The following is a 17,188-nucleotide window of genomic DNA, read 5'->3' on the forward strand; positions in this document are numbered from 1 at the left end:
AGAACACAATTAACACTTGTAGTGTATGTAGAACAGTTTTAAGTGTCAGTGGTGCAGCCTCTGAAGGGAATATGGCAAAGTCAGTCAAGAAGTCTGGATGCACAATCTCCCTTCTCAGCACCTGTGTAAGCCTAAATAATAAATAAGCTCCCTTTCCTCTATCCTCGGATAAAAGAGGCAAATTTCATTTGTGGTCTTGATGTTCCTATATGGAGACCAAAAGTCATCTTTACCCACATAACTATTCTGAAGTTGGCTTTAAAAACTGAAATAGTTGTTTGATTAATCTATGTAAAATTAACATGACTACCATTTTCTATTTCTCAATGTATTACAGCAATTGAATAATATTTCCTACTTTTCATTTCAAATTAAAGATATCTTTTGATTTTGTCCCGGACAAAGCATTTACATGGAATGGTAGTTCTCAAACTCTTTCTTGAAAGTCATGGAATATAAGTATCTTATCTTAGAATTTAGGCAGATATTTAAAATTTGATTTTTTGTTTGTTTGTTTGTTTGTTTAATTAGTAGTAGTTTTTTCTCTACAGAAGACATGGTTTGTATATTACTAAATATGTCTGAACAGATAACATTTAAGAGAAAATATTTTTTTCTTTTAGCTAAGAAACCACCATTAGAACAGTTTGTATGTTTATTTGTTTGGTTTTTCCTATGTTGTTTCTGACAAAAAATAAATAAATAAATAAACTAAGCTATTATGTATATTTCCATAAAGATACACCGTTATGTTTTACATTTATCTGGGTTGTATTCACATTGGAAGTTTTATTGGATGTGGCATTCAGCAGTTTATTTTGATAATATTTTTATTGAAGTTGTCACTAATCTGATGTTATGGAACTTCCAAGACCTCTATTACATGTCTTTCTTATCTTTGCTGTATCCATTGTCCATGGCACAAAAGCAAACTTCTCCTCCTCCTTCTCCTCCTCCTTCTTCTCTTTCTTCTTCTCCTTCTTTTCCTTCTTCTCCTTCTCCTCCTCTTCCTCCTCCTTCTTCTTCTTCTTTAGAAAAGGCCTTTGCATTTTTCATATTTTCAGAGGCAGTATGTTCAATGTTATTTATAAAAGTGTCACATTTTAGAAATATTTCAGAATGACAGGTTTCTGCTTGATCTGTCAACAAGGGAGACAATTTTTCTCCAACAATGTGAATTGGGCTCATTCTTAATATTTGGCATATTTCTGGCTTTGTGTTGGGTGGCTTACTCTTTGTGTCCACCATATAATCACTGGGCATGTGCTTGGATACGTTGTCTTTACAAATGCTGACTTCCATAGGCTTTAAATTCATATTCTTTATACCATGTAACCTCCTTAAATTGCTCTTGTCTTTCAGAGTTGAAGATGTAAGTATCCCAATGTTACTAATAAAATCTATAGTGTTATTAGCATAATACCTGGTAAAAATATTATTGGCAATCTTATTGATGAAGTTCCTCTTCAGGGTCACGTAATTATTTTCATCTTTTACTAAATCTTTGCCTAACCATTGTAAATGTTCACTCTTACTGGCTAACAAACATAGACCCATCTGGTTCTCAATATCAGATGCCTTTTGGTAAGCATATCCTCTCTGCTCCTCATTAATTGGTGTAACCATCACCGTCAGTATTGGACAATGTTGGCCACATATAGCATGGAGCTTATCCAGAGAATCTTCCTGAAGAGCATTTCTGTTAGCATTGCTAACATCAGTTGGCTGAGATCGTATGGGTTCATCATTTAAAGGCTGTTCCAATGGATGCACCTTGTTATCAGGCAATCTAAATTCTACAGATGTAAAGGCTGGAAAATTGGTATCAGCTTCTGTGGAAAGATGTGTGGAAGTAGAACCTACCATGACTGAAGGTTTGATCTTTTCTTTGTTCCCTACAGGACGGGAGGTGATTTTTCCATTGAGGCAAAGTTTGCTTTCCCTACTTAAGTCATCCCGTAGAGGGTCTGAATCACTACTGTGAGGCATGTTGAAGTAGTTGCAAAAATTTTTAGAGGGCTTAGCCATCTCTTCAAGCTCTGAAGAAGATACTTCATTGAGGACTGGATACTGATTCAGATTGCCAAAGTGTGAGTATGGAGCATCATCACTGTTAGTATCAAGCACCGTGTCTGTTGATGTTGTATCCAAATTGCCATACATTCCAGTCCGCTCAGGTGGTGATCTTCTTATCAAATGGTTTTCTTTGAGAAGCCATTTGCCTTTATCAATCAATATTCCTTCCTCTTCATTAGCATGTACACTAGGTTGACAATGTTGCTTTGGAGGTTCCCCTGAGTTGTCATTAATATAATTTGTCTCTTCTCCATTAGGAGTAGTTGGTGAAGAAATACGTTCTTTTCTCCGTGTAGTTTCATCTTTGCTAATGATTTCTGGAAATTCTTGTGATGACAATGAAGAATGTGAAAATTTCTCTGCAAAACAAGGCCTAGGTTCTTGAAAAAATTGAATGTTCTTTTTCACCACTGCAGAGCTGAATTCTTCAGCATCTTTCTGTAATGTTTTGGACATGTAAGGAAATCCTTTCTGAAAGTCAGGCTTAAATGAAGCTTCTGTCTTACCATAGAGTCGTTCAATAGTTCTTTTTACATAGCCAGTATTATAATGTTTTTCAAGTATTGCTTCTTCTCCACTTTCATTGGTCAAATCACTGGATGCTCTGAAGTTACAATCACTCTCCTCAGTATCTGGTCTGTAATCTGACCAGTCTGAAGTAGCAGGACTTTTTAAGCATTTTTTTAATTCAGAAGTGTCTGAACATGTTTTGTTCTCCAATTCGTCTACTTGCAATTTCTGTTCTCCTTCACTCATATCACATTCTGTAATTTGCTTAGATTCATAACAAAAAGATAATGGAGAGACTGTAGATAACCTCTCAGAGGTTTCCTCACAAGTTTCTGTGTCATCCTTCCCTTCCTGTACAGAACAATCCTCATAATTATATTCTGCAGAGGTGTCAGCAACTAGTTTAAGTTGATTGTTTGTTCTTTTGTCATTACCTGTTGACTTTGGATCAACTTTTTCATCTTCCCTTTGATGAGTAATAACATCTACAATATATTTTTCACCTTCTATCTCAGAAGTATCCTGATCTAAAATGCAATTTTTATCATTAGAAGTTACACTGTGAACTGTTGAATTAGGCTCTACTGAAGTATCTGACTCTTCATTAATGTTTATGTCATGAGGCTTTTCATTTAGATTATAAGCCATTTCTTCATTTGTTTCAGATGGCTCTATAGCTGATGAAAGATTACATTTAACAGAGTTAGTATCAGCATATTGACCATCTAGTTGTGTTTTCGAAGCACTCAAATCTGAAATCTCTGTTGCTCTACAAAGCTCTTCCTGTATATCTGAATAGCTTTCAAATTCACCTGATAATGTTAGAGCTTCTTCAGAAGTTAAACTGTTCTTTTCAATACAAGGTTCAACTGATTTTTCTTCTTCATGCAAATGTATAACATTATGATTTTCAAGTATGGGTATATTCTCATGGCAGTGTGTGGAATCCTGTTTTTTGAATTCCTTCACAGCATGTAATAAGTTATGTTCTGTTGTTTCTTGAAAATGTGAGAAAGCAGCCTTCAGTTCATCAACTTTTTGCATAACTGTTGCATGTTTCAGAACCTGTAACTGTGTAATTACTTCAGAACAGTTACAGGTAGCATTTTGCATATCATCTTTGGTTGTACCAATCAAGCTCTCTCTCAGACTCAGTACTAGTAGCCAAGCTAGGAGGAGATTGGAGGAAGAACCAAAAGCTGGAGGAGAAATATCTGAAAGACTGTATGTTTTTCCTATACATCCAGCGTGCTCTTTCTGGAGACCAAGCAAAGTTGATTGTAACTCGCGAAGCAGCATACTAGACATACAATTATTCTGAATATCAGTTCCCATTTTCTCACTGACAATCGAACAATCAACTTGAACAGCAACTTCAGATTTTTTTCTATGGCACAGATCTGTGTCTTGAATATCAGGCTCTGACGCCTTTTTATCATTGCCATGTGTTTCATGAAACACGTGCAGTTGACTGTCATGATGAAATTCTGACTGTAGTAAATACTTGGATTCTTCTACCATTGTTGTATTACCACAAATCAAAGAGTCAGTTTGGTTTTGATGTGAATATTTGGATGATTCTTCTAAAGTTCCCAATTCAAAAAGAGGCTTTAATGTTTTTTTGTTTTGATTATGTTCAAACAGGTGTTTTTTTCCAGTCACGTGCATTGTATTTGTAATAAATTTAGCTTCTTTATCTATAAAAGCATCAGTGTTTTCTTTAGAAACATGACAGACATCGCTATTATCCACATTCACCTCTTTTTTCTTTATAGGGGGTAAGACAGCATTTGGTGACAGGTTTTTCAGCCAAGTTTGGACATAGTTTTCAAGTGAATGCTCAACAATCTCCTCTTGAAAATTCTCTTGTTTCAGAGCCTCTACTGTAATGGAGCTCTCTGACATATTTAATTTATTTGCACCTTTACTTAAATTTTTCTTCATCTTCTTTTGCTTTTTCTCTTTCTTTAATGACAAATTTTCCAAAATGTTATCCTCCCTTCCTTTTTCTACTTTATGAACCTTTGGCACTTCTGACAATGTCTTTGAAATCATTGCCAAGTTAGGTGTCTGTTCAATAGAATTAGTTGTGAGATGCTTGCCTTCTTTCACAGTACTCTGTGTATCCTGACTGTTTTCAGTTTCATTTTTTGAATCAGCTGTCATTAGATCATCTTCACTCTTTACAGACAAAAGGGAACTATTTTTTTTGCCTGACTTTGATTTTACCTCAGCCAACCGTTTCTTAGTTCTTGTTTTTTCATTAGGTGATAATCCATTTTGTTCCACTGAATTATGGGGATCATAATCATCTTCAGGACATATGCTTTTGTCTGAATTGTCAGACCTATCATTGCTTTTTACAAGTAATTCCATTTCTTTTTTCTGAAGCATTTCAGAACAATTATCCTGGGTTGTGGAAACTTGTGTAGTTTTGCTTGTGACAAGCATGTCTTCACTTTTAATTATCCCTGAAATTTCTTTATCTTTTTGATTTTCATATATACCTTTCTCTAGAAAGTTAGACAATAATTTTCTCTTCTTCTTTTTAGTAAGGGAAGATGCAGATTGGCTTTCATCAATCAGATGAGATGCTGTCAAAGATTCGGCCCTGACACTGATCTGATTCTCACTTTCACTAACAGGAGAGAATGCAGTTGTTGGATTTATTTTCTCAGGTGCTTTACTACATGAAGCTATCATTTTCTCCATCTCATTGTGTTCAGGACAGACTGAATGCACTGAATTTTGAGAAGTTAATAAACTGGAAGCTTTGCATTTTCTTTCTTCATTTTTTGACCGAGATAATTCTGAATATCCAATGTAAGAACTCAGTGACCTTTTTATTTGTTTAATATCACATAATTCGTGGATATGATCTGCTGAAACTGGCCTAGCTGCCTGGTAATTTTTTGATGATGGTATGAAACCACTGATGTTAGCTTTGCAGGTTGATACTAAGCTATTATACACACCTTGCTCCACAACTGATTTCTCCAGTATGTTCTGTACCAATTCATTGTCATCAGGCACATCTAATGTCTTCCTATTTGTGGTTAAATCATGACTTTTGTGGCTTACTTTAAAAAGCATTTCTTCTTTTATATTCTCTGAAGAAAGCCTTAATATGTCATTGTCACTCATCTCACTAAACTTTGGATTACTGACACTTGATTTTTTTCTGCTTGAATGTGCTACCATGCAATACTCAGATTTGTTTTCTCCATTCTGTATTTCCTCACTATAGGAAAACTGTCCTATTGTCTTTTCCTGAACCTCTTTCTCAGATACCAAGGTGACACTTTCAACTACTGCTTTCTTTTGTCTAACACGTCTTGGCCCAGGGGTGGGAGGCCTATAAAAGCGAGGTCTGATATTATCCTCAGGTACATTGCTTATATCTAGATCTTCAGACTTGCTCTTCTGATGGATATTATAACCATCCATTTTTAAATCAGATTCTGATTCTTTGCCTGAGACTTCTTCATTGAATTGTTTTGATGAGTCTCCATCTCCTTTATTGTAGCTGTCCAAAAATGGAGTGTCCATTGGTTCTGTACGTTCTGACATATTTACATTAGATAAGCAGTCTTCTGCAGCCATTGCAGAATTGCAAATGGTAACATTTTTGTCACCTGAAAGGCCAGCGCGACTTACAGTTGTTGTCCATTTAATGGTTTCTTCCTCTTTAATCTTGAATCGAACTTTCATTTCCACTGTCATACTGCCATCTTGATTAAGGTGAACAGATTTCTCAATGTCATCTTCAAACTGTGCCACAGATAATTCTTCCCCATTAACTGACTGATTTTCTCCTATACCATTATGATTGGCTGTAACATAGGAAGACTCTGAGTTGTTATCATTTGAGTTGTTATCGTTGCTGGACTCTTTACCAGAAGAAACTGAGAATATCTGAGATCTAGAGCTAGAGATCACTTCAACTCTCGCTACCAATAATTACATTGAAAGAATCCAAATTCATTCAATAGTTGGAAAGTAGAGCAGACAGATATCATGGATAAGGATCCAGATGGTAAGACAGCAGACAGGCAGCAAAAGAAAAAAAAAAAAAGAAAGAAAGAAAGGAGATAAATTAGTACAAAAGAACCTAATGAAGTTGTGTTTGTTTTTTTTTTTTTTCTAGAGTATTAGAAAGAAAAATAAAAGAAAAAGAAATAGAAAAAAAATCATATCTAATTTTGCTATTAATTTTCAGAAGTTGTTCAAGAGAGAAATACAACCAATTTTTAATAGAACATCAAAGGTTTAACTACTTTTCCACATCATATATTTTTTCAACAGGCCCTTTCTAATGCCTGAGCAATAGTCCTATCTGAAGCTCCACAGACTAAAAAAAACAGACTACATTTTCTAAATTCTTTCCTTTTATACTCATTTGGGAGTTGAGGCTACTTTGAACTTTTTTTAAGAAGTTCACAGACCTGCATCTGTTGGGCCTTCAGGCTACTAAATTTACATCTTTTCCATGCCCTGACAATTGCTAACATATCACCTCCTATTAGTCCTTACAGTTAGTGCTAAAATGTGTCAGTCGTGGTCTAAATATATATCTCTGGGATTAATTCAACAATCTGCAGCATGTGTCATTGCTTTGAGTAGTGTCATTGACACACGTGACTAAAGGCTACATTTTCAGTCCCCTATAGATAAGTAAACATTGAAGCGCTTGAACTGCTTATAAAATCTGAATTTAAATCATAACATTCTGAGATACATGTACATTTTATGCTACAGTACTCTAGATGTAAGTGGTGCAAAACACAGTAAAGTCAAGGAGAATACTTTTAGACATTCAGTCATTTGATTAACCTTTAATAATTTGTCTCTTTAAAAAATGACTTATCTCTTTCTTATGGTTGTCACTGAAGAGGTGAGAGATAAAAGAAAATAAGGTAAAAATAAAACTTTGCTGTCTTCCAAGCATATCTGTGAGTGAAATGGTGCATGTACACCCACACAAAGACATCTACAACTGTTACTGATACCTAAATATATAGAAGTTTTAATTTAATTGAAAGGTTTTGCTTGCAGGAAGCTATTTTAACATAACTAATACTAACTTATCTCACATTACTTGAATTTAAGCATGTTTTGCTCAAGAAAGTGACAAAAGTTTTTATAAAAAGACTTTCATGATTGACACATTGATATTATAGATAGGTGTCTATAATTTCAGCGGGAATGCTCTGAGTTTCCCATGCATATGCTTTCCCATGAAATATTTTAGACTAACTCCTTTAATGGAGACCAGACCAACAGCTCTGAAGCTGTGGAATGTCAAAGAACATGAAGTATGAGAAAAACTAAAATGAGTAGTTTAGTAGAGACATAATGAACTATGAGGGATGTGGAAAAAACACCTTTAAGTAAATAGTAGTGCCTCATGTAGCAATGTGCTCCATGACATAGTGAGGATTACCACGGAAAGTCTCAGGACAAAAACAATTCTTGACCATCCACTGGCCAACTCACACACACTGACTCTTGTCAGTGACACAACTCCTTGAGTAGTGAAAGTATGTATTTGTGTATCCTTTCCAAAACTTAACCAAAAAGCTTATATTACAGTCATAAGGATTTGGAATTTCCTATAGGATGCAGCTTCACAAAAACATGTTGAGTTTGTAAGTGGATGAGTGCTGTAATGGTTTTCATGCTTATGTGGAGCATGGAACATGGGAAAAAAAGTCATGATAATGACAAGTCAAATCCCCATTTGCTAGGTCCTAAAAACAGCACAAAAGTTTTCCTCAATAAATTCAGCCAGTTAAGAACTCTGAAGTAACCTGTAGGATTTATTTTACCTCCACTGTTAATAAATGTGATGCCAAAAAATTAATGACAATGACAATCAAGTGCATTACAACAAAATATACATATAGATTCGTATCCATGTTCTAAATAAGTCAGTTTGAGACAAAATATGCATGCTAGCTGCATGAGAAGAAACATGTTTTAAAATGAAAATTAACACTTTCATCTTTCTTATGCCTACAGATAAATTTTCAGCTGTCCTTTTAGAATATCCTTGATCCCAGTAAGATTGTCATGGTTTATGTCTTATACTGAGAGAGATAAACCAAATAATAGAATAAAAATTAATTCAAAGAACTTACTGTTTTCACTTTCTGACTTGGCATTTGCTTTTGGGTACACACGATTTGCAATTCCAAGCAATTTAGCTGGTCGTGAATACCCAAGGGAATCATAATTGCTTGGTTTAAAAGGCTCTCTCCCTGCTGCGACTACAGCTCCAGAGCACAATATCAGGGCCTGAAGATTAGGAACCTGAAAAAAAAAAAAAAAAAAAAAAAAAAAGTAAGAGATTTATCCATTTTGTGCTGTAATATCTTCACTTCTTAGTCTCTACATCATTTTGCAGCTGTCTATTAAATATGTATCACAGAATAGAATTAATTTTTCAGTTCCTATAAGGCAATTCTTATCTCTGTTCTGACTTCAAGAAACAACACTTGGATACAGATCAAAATTTTCTTATAATGTCATTGCTTGCATATGTTGTTTTATTTCATCAATGAAGAGTGATCAATCATAACCATGGAATAAGACTATGAATTTGAAGGTAGGTATATATATGAACATCTATTCAGAGGAAGAAAAGGAAAATTCAGAATACATCACAAACATTTCACATGTACTGCCATGGTGGAACTGAACAGAATCACAAAATATGTATTGGAAAAGATGTCTGGAGGTCATCTAGTATACAAAACAGGTCTAACTTTGGATCAAGTTGTTCAGGGCCTTGACTAACAGATTTGAATTTATGTTCCAAAATATATTGCAAGATAAGGCTTGAAAATTGCATTTCACTGACATAGGAGATAGGGAGAGTTTCCCAACCTAATACAGATCTTGACCAAACGGAGGGAAAACACAAGATTTCCCTTGAACAAGCACTCTGCATGGAATTCCCTTTCCAGATACCTGATGTCTGAGAGAGGTATGATCACAAGTCCTTCTTTCCAGTTAAACAACATGCAGGAAAAGCACTAAATGCGATAAACTTATATAGAACAGTGTGTAAAATGAAATTCAGGATTATTATTGCTGCAACATCCGGGTTTAGAGGTACCAAATTTGGTCTGCAGTTTAGATACTGTAAAATATAAGGTCTCCTAGTTCTAAGGCATTAATGGCAAAACGTATGTGTAATAATAAAGTAGTTATGGCTATTAGATACTACCTATAATATTTTACAGCTTTAAAAATCACAGAAAACAGCTTTAAGACTAAGGTAAATTTCTGTTTAAATAGGGAAAAAATATATAACTGAAAGAATGCATGAAAGAGACCTAAGTAAGAAAAAGAAAAGTGACTTTTCATGAAGACTTGAAATACAATATCCCCACTTGTTTCTCTGTTATTGCTAGATTCATGTATATTTATTTCCTTCAAGCTAGTAGCCTTCCTAAAGGGGAACAACCATAGAAAGGCAACAGCTGAAATTCAGCACATTAGATACTATACCAGGCCAGTGTCTCTAGTTTACAATTGAAAAAAGTCACTTTTTTTATTATTTTATTTTATTTTAGTGAAAAATAACCTAGAAGCAAAATTCATCACTTCTCTTATTCTCACCTTTCTGCCATCAGTGGTATATAGTTTCACGACTGGATATTGCATTAATTCACTCATATAGTCCAGAAAGGCCTCAAAGGTTTGTGTATTTTTCTTTCCCAGAATTATGGTGCGTCTGAGTCTTACATCTCCATTTTTGAAAACAAGCATCTTTTTAGGAGTTGTTATTTTTCTTTCTCTGTGTCCAAATCCAATTTCATTCTCCCTTGCTAATTGCACAGCACGACGGCGAGCGCTGACGGGCCTACTGATCTGCCAAGGCAATGGCTTTTTGCTAGCCCGTTCTAGGTTGATAGGCTTCATTTTCCTCTGATGGGAGCAAATATAAGATTTTCCATCTTCGAGGTCTTCAAGATTGGTGATGCAGTGTCTCCCTTTTGGTGTACTGATATTCCTTACTCCAAAAGGTAATGGGACCCTTTTGGATAAGCTATCCAGCAAGGCATCAAATGTTTTGTAAGACCGGTTATTAATGACCATTTTGATTCCATTAAACTGAGGATCTCCACTTTTATAGAAACAGATCCGTTTGGCCACTACAGGTTCAGTAACATTGAAATGGCGTGTAGATAAACTCTGTTCACTCTCAGAGGAGTTTGGCTGATTCACTGAGTAACTAGTTGAAGGAGTTTCACTCATTTTGACAGCAATCTGGGGGGAAAAAAAGAGGACACGGATGTAAGTTTTCACATGACTAGCAATAAGACAGTCTTAATTTTGAAAGGTGCAGAAAGAGAATTATAAGAAATGAACAGCAACAAGTTGTGCCAAAAATCATTGGATTTAAATGGATCCAAGCTGTTATCTCTAAATTCCACAAAGACTCCAGTACTGTCAGATTAAGTTAGCATAGCTCTGCTTGCAAGTATTCCCAACACTCTCCAAGGTAATTTCAAATCTCTTATCATTTTGGTACAAGAGAACTTTCCTTGGAAGAAGGTACCTAGTCCAGAATGATAATTAGTTTTTTTTTTCCTTGAGGATGAAGCTAATGACCGCATTTCATATTTAATATATTAGCAAAATCTTTGTGAAGAAGAAGCAATTCATGCCTAGGCATAAGCCATACTCAGTCCAAAATAACAAAACTGAAAGACAATGTAATTTACTATGATCTCATCTATTAGTTTTACACCAGGACAAATACATTGGATTCAGGGAAAAGGCTCCTGATTTACTATGTTGTAAATTACACCAGAATAAGGCCCAAAAAATGTTAATGTTATGGTACATCTTAAAGATGTACAAATCACGTACCATATCATCTGTACCAGATCACTTGCTATTTTATTGCGTGTTTTATCTTTCATGATAAATAAATCAACCACTTCAATATTTTCATTTATACTGAGTGAAAACCTACTGATCAAATATGATTTTTTATTAAGAGAAAAGTCTTTAAATCCTCTATAAAGACACTACATTTCAGGTATTCTTCAGTAAAAGTAGTAGTTTGCTATGGTTAAAACGTTTACATACTGTTCTTTCAAATAACATATTGTTTCTTACAACTATATCAAATGTCTTCCTGCTTGAAAATGGAGTACTCTCATAATAGCCTTTTCATTTTAATCCAATCTACATACATACTTTAATGACAATCATTTATTGAATAAATTTGCTTTATCTTAATGATTGCTTTGCTTTGGCTAGAGCACAGGGTAGAAACTTATAGTCAACTTATCAGCCTGGAAGATGAGCTTCTAGCACAGTTTTACTAAAAAGCTGACTAGTAGTCTCAGGGAATATGTTTGTCATCAAAATAATGTAAATTAAATTCTTTGTCAATGTCACCTTGATGCAGTTGCCATACTCACTAATGGAACAACCTCTCCTGACTACTGTGTGTTTTTCTTACTGAAGCTATGGAAAACAATATTTTGACATATTCTACTACTTTAATACTTCAGTTCTGAAACTGATAAGAAAATGTTACCATTTTTCAAGATAGTCAAGATTCAAATAAAGTCAAATTTGTCAAGATTCTCTATAAGTGTGTTCTTAAAGCTTTTCCTTAAAAGCACTGTTTTCAGCTTGGGTGTTTTGCCTTCACTGAGAGTTAATAACTTCTTAAATGTTCCTGTCACTATACAATTAACAATTTATGTATATATATATATACATAGTTATTTATTTATTTTGAACAATGATCACGGCACAGGAAGAAAGTAAAATTGTAATATACTATCTATGGTGCAAATTTTACTCATTTTAAGTGTTAAAATTAAAATTAAAAAAAAAAAAAAAACAAAAAACAAAAAACAAAACAAAAAAAAAAAAAAACAAAGAGATCTGTATGAGAATGATGTATACAAAGATAGAATTAGGTCTAATAATAATACATTTAGGTCTAAATTAATAACAATAACCATAAGGAATATGCAGGAAGAAATGTACAAGCTTGGCTGCAGCAAGTTATACAAGCTAGTTCATGATGAAGAGGCTTGCTTTCTATCATGGGGTGGAGCTCCACTTCTGCTGAAATCACTGAGAGATACAATTGTTCATTTTTGACACCTCTGTTCATTAGCTGCCTCAATTTTCATTACAGTTCTAAACAGTTTTAGAGTTAAGAGGTTTTAGAGTTAAGACTCTAGGGGCACAATCTAGACCAGACATTTTTACGTCTCATGTCTTATTCTGTACACAGTGATGTTCCTAGAGGAAATCTATTCAGGGCATTTATGTTGCTAGCTGGAACAAGAATTTTTCTACATTTCAGAGAAAATGATCCACACAAAAGAAGGTATTTGTAACAGAAGAAAAGTTCCTCAGTGATCTGCATGCCCTTTCAACCAGACTAAGGCTGGCTGATAAGGCTACTGATAATAACTGCTTTTGAATTAGACTCTTAGAAGTTGTGCTGGACATTTGTACTCATGTAAAACATTCAGTTATGTAACCAATATTTGGAAGAGAAATACAATACAGTTTACATAGAGATAATTATTAGACTGCATATTGACACTACCAGCAACAGAATCCAAAACAAACAAAGACAAAATACAGAAAGCAAAATGTCAGTTTTCATTATAAACACGAAGTAATTTGAATTTACAAAAGTATCTAAGGAAAAGAAGTCTTCTTTAGCAAAACAGAAAATGAATGATATATAGTTTTGACAGGGAACTGATGGATGCATAGCACACCATGCACGAATACTTCCTAGTATTAATTTTAAAGGTGGAAATTACTTATTCATCTTTCAGATACCTTACAGTTTCATTTTATCATCATGCATACAAAAATTAAATATGTCAACAAATTAATAATCAACATGTTGTAGAAGTTGCAATTTCATTCTACAGGTTGTCACATTCTAACAATTTTCTTCTAAAATTAAGCTATAATCAGATGATCTTACATCACCCAGAATGTCTAAGATAGCACGACAATTACAATATTAAAATTTTGACTCTGCAAGAAACTAGAACAGAATTCAGAAATTAATCTCATTGCCTGCATTCTCATAAACCAAAATCAGTTGTTCAAAGTTTTTGCATAAAGCTGCTTGATTTTATAATGACACTAAGTGGAACAGTTTATTCTGAGCTATAAGAATATATCTAACGTCTTTTAGCTGTTAAGTATTGCATATAATTTCATTATACTCACCCACTGTCACAACTTCTGTAAATAAAAAAAATAGCTTGTTTTCAGAGATTCATATATTGTACATGTGATTGCCTATGCCATATGAAATGAACATCCTCAGTCTTATTCCAAGTGCACTCAGCTAGAAGAAAACATCATAATCCATTTGCTTAATCTTGGCTAATGTTAATCATCAGACTAGGTTCACCTTAGGTAGCCATTGTTCAGAACAGACTGTCTACCATCTCATTCAGCAAGTCCTCTTATATTATTTTTAAACGTTATTTTTCCTTTTAAATGTTTAATTTATATAATTTTTATTTAAGTCTATCAAAAGACTCACAGAACCACATTAAATAAAAATGGAGATGGGGAACATAGGTCATCTAATCGATATTTTAATCTGTCTGTTGATATTCTTCAAAGAATATTTCGTAGTGATAAAAATGTAAAATGAGGTGGTGCTTCTACCAATCACTTTCTGAGACTATTAACTATCTCCTGACATTAATTGTTGCTTTTGTTCAACCACCTGGTCAAGATGATCCTCTTTGTGCTAAAGATTCTCCCATATCTTCTCTATTCAGATATCGTACTGAAAATAATTCTACTTTTTTTTTTTTTTCACAACACACAATAAAACATTGCATGGTCCGATTGCATGGTCTGACATAGTTTGTCATCTATGGTGCATTCCTCAGATCAGCATATTGGCGAAAGGATGCTGTAATGAAAATAAATGTGCGTGAATATAGTTCATGAAGATACAAGGGAATAATGTATGACTGTAATTTTATTATACCACTGAATGTTGGGTTGGGTTTTTGTTGATTTTTTTGTTGTTGTTGATTTTTTTTTCCAGTGGAAGTACTACGTCTCCGGATGCTGTTTTGTCTAATTACTACCAGATGTATAATCTGATTTAGAGCTTCTTTACTTAATCAAGATTATAGCAGGCTCTCAAAACTAGCTGTGTATAACAGTAACAAAAACACTGCTCAGTACACGCTCCCATTGCATACCACAATGACTTTTTAACTGTTTTGTTTAGCAGAGAGTCCAATACCCATAGAAGTTTTTAAATGCTGATTTTGTTCCACTTTTGTAAGATATGCAGGTAAAAATATTAAAAGATGATCTTGTAGATATTTTGCTATCAACATTTTCTTAAATATTATATTAATATAATTTTTTAGGTCCTTAATGTTTCTCAGCTAATGTCCTGCTTATATTCCCACCAATATTCTGTTTATACTCATATACATCTTCCCCAATAGCTTACACCGATTACCAAACATATTTATCAGCAGAAGGAACATCTGGATATTCATGAATTCTAAGTGTTTGAGTGTTCTGATGTCTTATAACTTTTTAACCAAATTTTTCACATTTTTCTTTTTATTTTAAGGGCATGATTTAAGATACCACTGCTAGTCTCATTAGCTTTCCGGTGCATGTAAAGCCACTTTTAATAACAAACTAATCCGTTGTTTCTGTGCACCATTGGAATTTGGGTCCCACTGCATAATACTTCTGCAGCCTGGTGAAGAAGATAAACAAGTATCACCCTTTAATGGTATGAGTGCCCCTTAATTCTGTAAGATTTCAAAAGGCTCACAAAGCCTTTTGTACAGACATATGTAACTTAAAAGCTTCACTGCATTTCTTCTTGTATTATGAACAACAAAAAAAAAAAACTCATACTCTGAAAATACAGAAGAAATAATCAACTTCATAGTAAAAATAACATTAATAGGAATTGCTTTCAATTCCTATTAGACTTAGACTCAGAGCTAACAGCACAAAAGATTATCACAGTCCTGTAATGGAAAGTATCTACACAAAAGCACTTTTCATATGTTCAGGTCACTAACATTCATGAAACTACTAAAATGACAGGATAAGAATTAGACATTAATATTTGCAGAATAGATGTTCTTTCTGTATTTTGTAAATAAAAATTGGGGAATATAATATTAGTCCTGAAAATGTACCAATGCAAAATCAGGCCACATGAGAAAACATTACAGTGATTGAAATTGCAGTTGCAAATAGGATTGCAATTTTCTGGGTTGCTGTCATTTTCACTTTTGAATTATATGCCTGTTTATCTCCAGAACATCTTCAGTTCCCAGTTCAGATACTAAACATGACTTTTAACCTGTACTCAGTGTCTTTCTTGGTCCTTTTTTATTGTTTCCTACGAGTTAAGAGTAAGCGTTATTGATTGTTCAATACTTTGTTTTAATGGGAAGGACTGCAATTTTGCTTTTATTTTTTAAGAATCATTAGACTTCTAGACATTAGACATATATACTGGCTTATTTATTTATTAATTCCTTATCATTAAGGCATTATAATTGTTTAGCCATACACAGAAAAAAGAAAAAAAAAAAAAAGAAAAGAAAAAAAAAATAGTTATATTTTATCTCTTTCATTATGAAATTTTTCAAGATTTCAATATTTTTCTTGCATATTTACATGCAATTTGGTTTTAAATAATTCCTATAAATTCTAATATAGAATTTATATAAAAATACAAGGGGTAGGATTTCAGCTATCTAAAGAGTAGATTTTTAGTCTAAGTCAGCTGTACCGGTTTGTCAATAGAGAAAGACACTTTGCTTGTGTCTGATTTGTATAAGCAAAGAAGTGATTGATTTGTACCAATTTTTCTAAGTCAGGAAATATTAACTTTTTCTTCTATTTTCTTCCAGTATTTTCTCCCCAACCACATGAGGTTCAACAAGTCCAAGTGCAAGGTGCTGCACCCAGACATGAGTACAGACTGGGAGGGGAAATCATTGAAAGCAGCCGTGCAGAGAAGGACTTGGGGGTTCTGGTGGACCAAAGGCTCAACATGAGCAAGCAGTGTGTGCTTGCAGCCCAGAAGGACAACTGTGCCCTGGGCTGCATCAGAAGTGTGACCAGCAGGTCAAAGGAGGTGATTGTCCTCCCCTACTCTGCCCTTGTGAGGCTCCACCTGGAGCACTGCATCCAGGTTTGGGGCTTGCAGCATGAGAAAGATGTGGATCTGTTAGAGCAAGTCCAGAGCAGTGCTACAAGATGATCAGAGTGCTGGAGCACCTCTCCTATGAAGAAAAACTGCATGATGAGAAAACTGCAGGTGTTCAGCCTGAAGAAGAGAAGGCTCTAGGGAGACCTTGGTGTGACCTTTCAATAATTAAAGGGGTTTTATAAAAAAGATGGAGAAGGACTCTACTCAGGTAGATAATGATAGGACAAGGGGAAATTATCTTAAACTAAAAGAGGATAGATTTTAGAGTAGACATTAGGACATACATCTTCACTGTAAGGGTAGTGAGGCACTGGCACAGGTTGCCAAGAGAAGTTGTGGATGCCCCATCCCTGGAGGTGTTCA

At 34.3% G+C, this 17,188-nt stretch overlaps 1 protein-coding gene across 2 annotated transcripts in view; it reads right to left on the reverse strand.

Annotated features, from left to right (window-relative positions):
- RP1 (RP1 axonemal microtubule associated) overlaps positions 1 to 17,188 on the reverse strand; it is a 216,958-nt gene that overhangs the window by 178,252 nt on the left and 21,518 nt on the right. For both annotated transcript variants that reach the window (XM_072034607.1, XM_038175398.2), the window contains exons 2-3: positions 10,213 to 10,863; positions 8,727 to 8,898 (exon numbers count right to left, since the gene is read on the reverse strand). In XM_072034607.1, coding sequence (XP_071890708.1) covers positions 8,727 to 8,898; positions 10,213 to 10,851 — 811 coding nt within the window. In that variant the 5' untranslated portion in view covers positions 10,852 to 10,863. The remainder of the gene's footprint in view (positions 1 to 8,726; positions 8,899 to 10,212; positions 10,864 to 17,188) is intronic.

This window comes from Anas platyrhynchos, chromosome 2 (genome assembly GCF_047663525.1).
Source record: "Anas platyrhynchos isolate ZD024472 breed Pekin duck chromosome 2, IASCAAS_PekinDuck_T2T, whole genome shotgun sequence".
NCBI classification, from domain to species: domain Eukaryota; kingdom Metazoa; phylum Chordata; class Aves; order Anseriformes; family Anatidae; genus Anas; species Anas platyrhynchos.